Consider the following 9297-nt stretch of genomic DNA (forward strand, 5'->3'; position numbering starts at 1 on the left):
CCGCGGGGTCTGGACGCGCCGCTGCCCTGTTTTTCAGGTCCGTGCCTCCCTCCGAAGATGTGTGACGACGAGGAGACCACCGCACTGGTGTGCGACAACGGCTCCAAAAAAAAGGCGGGCTTTGCCGGAGACGATGCCCCCAGGGCCGTCTTCCCGTCCATCGTTGGCCGCCCGAGGCACCAGGTAAATACGGGGGGCAGGACCGAGCTTTCCTCCTCTCTCCAGAAGTTGCCTCCACTCGCCTCTTCCCTCCTTAGTTCTTCTGTCCCAAATACCTTGCCCTTCCCTTTGCTCACTTTTTGTGGTAGGAGTAGTGACAACTTTTGAGGTCTCCTCAGTGCTTCCTTCAACTCCCCTGTTTGGTTGTCCTTTATCTCCTTTCTATCACTTTCTCCCTTTCCTCCAGCTATTTCTAACTCGCCAACTTTCCTCTTGACTCTCTCCCTGTTCCCTCTCCTAATGAGCCCAAGCCCAGCTTCCCACAAAACCGCTGCCCACTCCATGCTCTAGGCCAGATCTGCTGCTGGTGCTAGTTCAAAGGCATCTCCATTGGCTGAATCTGTGAAAGATGCAGTTTGTTTAAGGCCCTTCCCACCCATCCTGGCCAACACTTCACATACCAGACACCTTCAATTTCCTCTACTGCTATTGTCTGTCTCTAATCTTACCTTCTCACCGCTCTCTAACCCTCCTTTTCTCTGTTCCCGTGCCATTCTCCTTTTCTTTTGTCACAATTAAATCAGCACACAGAAAATATAGTACCTTTTCTCCTACAATTTCCTTCGTAAAAAAATTGTAAAGCTTTTTTTTAACTAAAATATTTGCAATTTGTATATTGTTATTGTGAATACATTACTGCTGAGGCTCCAATAGCAGTAGTAATTTTTGGCAGTATCTCCCTTCAGTAGAAAGCTTATTTCCCTCCATATCTTCTTGTTTATAAACTCTCTTCATATGTCTCTCTATCTTTACCTGCTCATGATATTGTGCAGTTTACTTTCAGGCAAACTTTTGGACCAGAAAGAAGTAATTGAAAATAACGGGTGTATTAAAAACAGGGAAAAAGCCTTTCATCTCATTAAAGGAAAAAGGATTTTATGAGAAAACTCTTCAAATTCTGTTGACTTAATATCTTAATAATGCTCATTTCTTTTCCTAAACAACATTTTTAGTGGTGTGACTGCTTGTAACTTTCATGGAAATAGCATAGATGTCTGTGTCATAGTTGTTTGAGGTCTGTGATGTTATCTTCCTCAAATAATGCTTTTCTATATTTTCTTCACTTAGGGCGTTATGGTTGGTATGGGTCAGAAAGATTCCTATGTGGGTGATGAAGCGCAGAGCAAAAGAGGTATCCTTACTTTGAAATATCCCATTGAACATGGCATCATCACCAACTGGGATGATATGGAAAAGATCTGGCACCACACTTTCTACAATGAACTCCGTGTGGCCCCTGAGGAACACCCTACCTTGCTCACAGAAGCCCCCTTGAACCCTAAGGCTAATCGTGAAAAGATGACTCAGATAATGTTTGAGACCTTCAACGTACCTGCTATGTATGTGGCGATCCAGGCTGTCCTGTCCCTGTATGCCTCTGGTCGTACAACAGGTAAAACAAAAAAATAAACACTATTTAGATTTTTCCTTCCAGGAACCCTCCTTCCTTTTCACTCCAAATAAGAGAAGAAACCCCATAACTCGTTCATATTTGCAGAAAGCTAGGTATTTTTAGTTTGAAGCAATTGATGTTAACACTAGCAGAAAAACCAGTACAAAAAGTTCTGTGGAAAGAATGTGGACCTGTCCTCACTGCTTTCACAGAAGCACTTTGGAACTGACTCCTGCTGCTTGTCGTGGCACAAACAAGGACACATAGCTGTAAAGATACTGCAGTTACACAAGTTTTACACCAGTTTAAGGTGTAAAAGATGCCCACTATTGGATCAGGAGAGTCACTATTGCAATTACACTTCTTGCTCAGTGTAGTAGCAGTGGAAGGCTGTTTGTATGGATTAGCTTAAAATATGTATGAGACAAATGTTCTATGAGAAAGTTCACACCAAACAGGAATGTCCAGGCAAGCAAAGGCAGAAGGAATGGGCAAGATCTTTATCGCTACAATAGAATAATACTACTTTATACTGCCCGAAAAGTCCTATATTTTGTTGTGTTTGCTGCCTCTTACTGTGCCTAAAGGCTCTAAGCATTTGCCTAGTGATTCCAGCTGCTCTCTGACGTTTCTCTCCCAGGTATTGTTCTTGACTCTGGCGATGGCGTCACCCACAATGTACCTATTTACGAAGGTTATGCTTTGCCTCATGCTATCATGCGTCTGGATCTGGCTGGCAGGGATCTGACTGACTACCTCATGAAGATCCTCACGGAGCGTGGCTATTCCTTTGTGACAACAGGTCAGTCCTTCAGCTTTGCCCTCCTGTGAAAATCCTCATGCCTCTCCTGGCCTGTCTTCTTCCTCTAGTATTGTGCCTCTCCAAACCTTGATTTGATTCCTCTGCATCCACAGCTGAACGTGAGATTGTTCGTGATATCAAAGAGAAACTGTGCTATGTTGCACTAGACTTTGAGAATGAAATGGCCACCGCTGCCTCTTCCTCCTCTCTGGAAAAGAGCTATGAATTGCCTGATGGTCAAGTGATCACAATTGGTAACGAACGTTTCCGCTGCCCTGAAACCTTATTCCAGCCATCCTTTATTGGTAAGTGTTCCCAGGAAATTCTCCTTTCAGTAGGAGGTATGAATGAATCAGAAGATCTAGGAGGTGTCCCACTCCTCTTCCTGCTTATCTAAATTTGGCACAAAATCAAACATAAATAAATGATGAGTTAGATCCTCTGGTTCCTGTAAGTTGTGCTTGATGTGAGCTCAGTTGGTAATTAGCTGAGCTCTGGGCTCTTGTGAGTTTTAGATTAGGTTTTAGGGTCGAAATTTTTTAGTGATAAAATGTACATTAGGGAGCTGGACTCAATGATCCTTGTGGGTCCCTTCCAACTTGAAATATTCTGTGATTCTGTGTTACTGATGGCAAGAATAGCTTTGTAAGGCTTACACTTAAATCAGTATCTGACTCCACGAAGAAGTTCCTGGGAGGGGAAAAAAATGGAGTGAAGGTGTATGTATATTTATATCCACTGTAATTAAACATTGCAATGATCAAGATGGCAAGCTTTGCTGTTTATGAGTGCAGCTGACAGATATAGCAGATGCTTGTACCCTAAGTCTTGAGCAATAAATGCAGTTGTTCATCAGCTGACATCTTGCTGTGGATCTAGTGTCAGCCCTTTCAGGAAGCACCTGTTAAAATTAATAAATTGGAATGCAACCTACAAACACTTGCTTCTTTTTCCTTACCACCAAGTACTAATCTCATGGTCATGTCTTGGTTATGTGTTGCCTTGGTATTTATAAATGGTATAGGCTGTGTTTTGAGTAGGCTGAAAAAGAAATGAAGTTAGTATTGTCTTATTTAGTTCTAATTTAACAGCTTTGATTATTTATTTAATTATTTAATTAACTTTGTTGCTGTCTTTTCCATATTCAACAAATGCTGTTTGTGAGACCCTGATGTAAACTGATACTTGTTCTCTGTTTTGTATGACTTTCTCCCATTGCCATGTACTAGATAAGTTTATCTTGTGTGTCTTCTTCTCTTACTGTGTATTTTGAGTATCTTTCTTTCGCACATGCATTATGATTTTTACCTTTTCTAACAAATATTTTTTGTTTTCCTAGCTAGTTCTGTAATTCTGGTTTTTAATGTTTTTCTATAATAATCAGTAAGTAATTTTACAACAAAATTATCATAGAAGTTCATATTAATGAGGAGAAATTTTGAGAGTTCTTTTCATGAAGACCTCTTGTGTAATTTACTGATTTGCCTTATTTCTTCTCAAGGAATGGAATCTGCTGGTATTCATGAAACTACCTACAACAGTATCATGAAGTGTGACATTGATATTCGTAAGGACCTTTATGCTAACAACGTCCTCTCAGGTGGCACGACAATGTATCCTGGCATTGCTGATCGCATGCAAAAAGAAATCACTGCACTTGCTCCTAGCACTATGAAGATCAAGGTGAGGAATTTGACCCTGTACTATAAAATGTGGGTGAGGATGGGGCAAATGGGGATGAAACTGGGATATTGGAACAACTCAAAAGTGAGGTTAACAGCTGATGGACAAATGAGAAGAAATTCCATTTAATCAGCATAATTGTATTGATTAGAAGCAAGTGTTAGAAAAGAGGAAAATATGGTTATAAATTTTCTTAAGGAGTATCACATGTATTGTACCAGCTGCTGAAGATCAATACTGTTATTATAGGAAAGTTCTTTATTTACTTAAGGAAATATCTAGTGGTTTGTTACACTGATGATATGGGTTGGTTTTTCAGAAATGTAACTGTTAAATGAGGATTTTGTTGCTGTTCTTTATCCTAGATCATTGCCCCGCCTGAGCGCAAGTACTCTGTCTGGATTGGTGGCTCCATTCTAGCATCTCTGTCCACCTTCCAGCAAATGTGGATCAGTAAACAGGAGTATGATGAAGCTGGCCCATCCATTGTCCACCGCAAGTGCTTCTAAGCACCTTTTCTCCTCAACTTACTTCCCACTCAGGATGACGACAATATGCTTCTTGGAGTCTTCTGGCAACCTTTCCTGAACTCTTCAGTCATTGTACAGTTTGTTTACACACCCGTGCAATTTATTTGTGCTTCTAATATTTATTGCTTTATAAATAAACAAGATCTGGGACTTGCAACCTACAAATTATTGTCTTTTGTTTTATTTTAAATATTCTTTGGTTAAGAAAATGAGACTAAACAACCTGCGATTTAGAAACTCTCATCAAACCTATCAATGCCTTCACTGCATGCATATCCTTCTGAGTGATGTAGGTGTGTTAGGTCATGGTTTCTATTAGTAAGAATTTATACTTTATAGTTTGAATTTTGAAACTTAAAACAAAAGAAGCATTATGTAGCAAAGCTTACAAAGAAATAGCCTTGAGGATAGACCCAGTTAATGGAAAAAGTGGAAGGAAACTTCTCATATTTACTTACTGGGTTTAGAAATGCTTCTTCTGTTGCATTTATTATGACCCAAGTATTTTAATATTAATTTATTGAAAGCCAAAGCTTCTGTAAAAGAATTATGGTAATACATTTAGAATGCAATTTATAACTAATTAGCTCAATCCTAAAGAGTCATACAATTGTTTTCTGTGGGCTATAAATATTTATGACAGAACATTAATTCAAACTGGCAGTTTACTCATCTTCCCCCATCTTTTTAAAGCCAGAGATAAAGAAGTGAAGTCTTTATTGTACTAATGCACAAGAATAAAACTTTTGCTCTGTAAACATGCAATTGTTATAACCACAATTATTTTCATATCATCATACATAGGTCTTAGGCAATTTTTAATCCTTAATCTTTGCTGTTCTTAGTTGCTATTTGACCCAGATACTGCAATCACGAATTGCTTATTTCCGTGGGCTTTTGTGGTCTTCACCATGACTTTTTATAACCTTGTTCTTCAATGTTTTTTCAGAAAAGTAATATCTAAAAGGTGAAGTACAGAATGACCAGTCAGAGTCATGGTTTGAAATCTGTACAGACTGCAGTTCACCTAAACCTGATTTAGGAAATCAATGAAAGCATTTATCAAGTTGCTTATGTGATTAGTTAGGCATGTGCTCAGCTGAGAGCCGTTATGGGTGTTTGAAAATATTAGATTTCATTCTAATTTTATACTCAAATGCTAATTAACCCCCCCAGATATTAATAATAATAGGCAGTTTACACAGTTGCAGGGAAACGTTTTATGTTTCTCCCACCTTATCTTCTGGAGAGGCGTTGAAACTGGCTGTTAGATGCGATCTGCAGTTAAGCAGATCTGATTTTACTCTTTGAATATGTGAAGTTGTATTTGGTATCTGTATTCAATTTACTTATCATTAGAAGACATTTTACTGAGGTGCTATTGTAATTGCCTACCAGTGGCTTGCAACTGAAATATTCAAATATTTCTAGATGGTTTTGCTTTTGGACAGAGAAGGTGGATGAAATTGTTAAATATAAATAAAATTTAAATACAAATATGGAATGTTAAAGCTTTTCTATAATTTAAACATAAATTTAAACATTTTAAACAAACATAACAATGAAATTTTAACATAAATATGCAAACTTAAACATAAATATGAAATATTTATCCTCACACTGCACAGTGTTACTGAAATGCTGCTACAAATAGGCCTTTTCACAACACATTATGTATTGACTTGTGAATCTGTTAAGGCAAAGTCACCAGCTTCCACTGTTCTTAAGAAGGTTTCCAGAGTAGGGCATCAATCTGAAGATCACATCATGGAGAAATTTTGTATGTTTTGAAAACTTGGGAACACTTACAGATTTTTGACCAACAGAAATTTAATTATCCAAACTTAAATGACATTTGGCTATGATGTTTGCATATTGTTGTACAGGACCATTGTACTTTTCTTGCTTGTTCTTGCTTGCTAATTTGAAAGATTCGGTTGGTCAGGAAGGTCATCTCAGGTATTAGTGTGAATTAATAGGGTGATAAATTGCAACTAATTGGAGATTAAAATGTTAAGCAAGTATGCAAAGGGAATGCTATGTCAGCCCCAGAAGATTCTTGACTGCCTTGCTCTGACTGATAGGTCAAGAATGGCAGGCATTGAGCTGGCACAGTACTCACGGTTGTGATGAGGAGTTCACCCTTGAGTGTGTGGGCATGAGGAGGGAACTGAAGGAAGGCACTGATTGCATGACTGACGGAAAAATTCCTTCCATAGATATTTTGGGGTTCATAATTCACAGTTTATGGAAATGGATATGAGCAGCAAGGATTGTGCAAAATAATGATATGCTTGCATATGTGTAGGACATGACTAAAAGTAGCAATGGTTTACTCTTTTTCTCTTCTTTTGCAGAAAAACTATTGTTTTAATGCAATGATCTCATATTTTATCATTGCAAAACATGTTTTCACACCCACAGTAGTGAAAACATTAATAATACAGTGAGATGGGAATTACGAGAACTATTTCTGGGAGCAAAACCAGATCTTTTAAATATGGATAATGCAACTGTCCAATTTAAAAGAAATTTAAGTGTTAAGCCACATAAACTAGGATTCAAAACATCAATAAGAGATGCCACTATTAAAGGTTACCCTCCATTTACATTTTATAAGCAGCCTTAATTACAGTGGTAAACATTTTGCATGGCAAATGAAAATGGTGGAGTGGAATGAAGAAATTAACTGTAGAGCACTTACATGATAACCAGTAAAAATATAGCAGATACTTCCTTGAAAAATAAGCTGCACCCAAACCCTGCTGTGATCATCAGTCTTCTCCTCTGAAACACCTCAGCTAATGAAGACCAACACAAATTTTGAGACTAAAGGATCGTGGCTAACCTTCATTGCTCTCAGTGAGATTCTCTTTGGATGGAAGAAGGAAACTTAACGTTTACCCAAATTTATAGATTCAAGTCTCACATTTTGAAAAGCAGTTTGGATACATAGCAAAATGTCTGTCTGCCACAATGAAGTGTGTCCTGTTGTCAGACTTTGCAGGTCCTTGTTTTTCTAAGTGTAAAACAGTGTGTAGGTCAGTCTGATGTGATTTTTAAGCTATAAAAAGAAGCTTTATTCAGTAATAAGGGCTATAAAGTGCTAAGAAATAGTAACAAACATCAGTAGGAGCTGGGACAAAATCGGCCTGTTCTAGCAGGCAGAACAACACAGCCCAGTACTTCTGCTTTTGACTGAAAGATATTGAGGTATTACCACTGTTGCCTGACCCCCAGATCTTACAGAAAACTTTCCCTGTTGACTGAGGAGCATATTGGCACTTAAGGAATATTGAGGGATAGGATTATGATTCAGAACAGTAAGCTTGTAATTTCTATGTGTGCTAAAATCTGAAAATCCTGTGATTCTGCTTTAAAATACGGATATTTTTTGTTTACATGAAATAAGGAAGTGTTTCAGAAGTCACTTGTTAGTGCTTCAAAGCTGCTTCAAAAAAATTGGTAGGGCAGTCACTGTAAATTTGATAGAGTTGTCTACTTTGCACTTGTCTTTAAAAAGGCTGTTTTAGCCAAAGCTTTAAAAAAGTCAGCCTCAGGCAAAGCACTAATACGAAAATTTTTAGCCTGAATAATTGAATTCTGTAAAGTGGTAATTTTTTTAATGTAGAATAATAAGGTTTTACACTTAAAAACATTAGGTGACTCTAAATATATGTGACAGTCAGATTAATCTACAGTAATGCCATAACAATAGGGAAAAAGAAAAATAAAAACCTCCTCTCTGCTGGTTAGATGAACTGAATATTAGACCCAGGCAGAGATTTTTCCTTTCTTCCAGTAACAGCTGAACCCAGTCCCACCCTGAAGCATCCTGTAGCAGAAGCCTCTGTCATTATCAAGACACAAAAAAAGGAAACCAAAATTATAAGATTGAGTGATTGGTAAATCTCACTCATTACACACAAGAAAGAAGCCATTCAGGCAGTTAACGTATGTCCTGGTTTCACTAAGACAGAATCATAGAATCTGTTTTCCAATGAGAAAAGCTTCATTTCTGCAAATACTATAGTACTTGATTTAGTGGAAACAAAGTTGATAAGACATTTTGTTTTACTTTTCAGCCAACACTGGTATGCAGTGATCAAGGTCTTTAGTTTTGAGTTAGCCAGGTGCCGAAGATGGGGAGCGTGAAAGCCAGGGCAGCGAACCCAAGCTGGCCAACAGAATACTGTAAAAATTTACATACTGTAAATGTCACACTCATAATAAATTGGGGAGTTTGCTGATGATAGTTATCTTTTCTTGATGGTCATCATCATTGGAGGGTCTCAACTGCTGTTCTGCTCCCGAGGCCTACACCTCTGCTCATTGCAATCACTGTACCTGCTAAGTAAAACTTTGTGTGCTTTATATTAATATTGCTATTAACACTGGGGTTTTTATTATTATTGTTTTATTAAATCTGTTTCTATTTCAACTCATAGGTCTCCTTTTCTTTTCACAATTCTGGGTAACAGAACAACTTGTCTAAATATTGACAGCGTACTACAAATTACCTGTGCTTTTTCTCCTGAGGATAATTATGATTGCTGAAACTTGCATACAGAAATGATAATTATTGGAAAAAGTTATTATGCTGTTATATAATTAAAGGATGGATTTAATTTGAGATCAAGCTGTCCTCTGTGAATAATGATAAATTTATA

At 37.8% G+C, this 9297-nt stretch overlaps 1 protein-coding gene across 2 annotated transcripts; it reads left to right on the forward strand.

Moving 5' to 3' along the window:
• The first annotated feature begins 7 nt into the window (after positions 1-7).
• LOC104542631 (actin, alpha cardiac muscle 1-like) lies at positions 8-4792 on the forward strand. Of its 2 annotated transcripts, none has more exons than XM_010187000.1 (6): positions 8-183; positions 1288-1612; positions 2253-2414; positions 2528-2719; positions 3916-4097; positions 4463-4792. In XM_010187000.1, exons 1-6 carry the CDS (start codon positions 58-60, stop codon positions 4604-4606), a joined length of 1131 nt encoding a protein of 376 aa, XP_010185302.1. In that variant the 5' UTR covers positions 8-57; the 3' UTR covers positions 4607-4792. The 2 variants fall into 2 exon arrangements, with proteins under 2 accessions (XP_010185302.1, XP_010185303.1); XM_010187001.1 differs by having other exon boundaries at positions 58-183; positions 1417-1612.
• Positions 4793-9297: the final 4505 nt, after the last annotated feature.

The sequence above is a fragment of the Mesitornis unicolor genome, unplaced genomic scaffold (assembly GCF_000695765.1).
Source record: "Mesitornis unicolor isolate BGI_N332 unplaced genomic scaffold, ASM69576v1 scaffold31506, whole genome shotgun sequence".
Classification (NCBI taxonomy): Eukaryota; Metazoa; Chordata; class Aves; order Mesitornithiformes; family Mesitornithidae; genus Mesitornis; species Mesitornis unicolor.

Excerpts from the sequence above, each read along its gene's own strand:
- LOC104542631 (XM_010187000.1), top strand. The coding sequence starts at position 58 with ATGTGTGACGACGAGGAGACCACCGCACTGGTGTGCGACAACGGCTCC. Across the intron at positions 2,415-2,527 it reads CTATTCCTTTGTGACAACAG|CTGAACGTGAGATTGTTCGT; the intron begins GTCAGTCCTTCA and ends CTGCATCCACAG. Across the intron at positions 2,720-3,915 it reads ATTCCAGCCATCCTTTATTG|GAATGGAATCTGCTGGTATT; the intron begins GTAAGTGTTCCC and ends TTTCTTCTCAAG.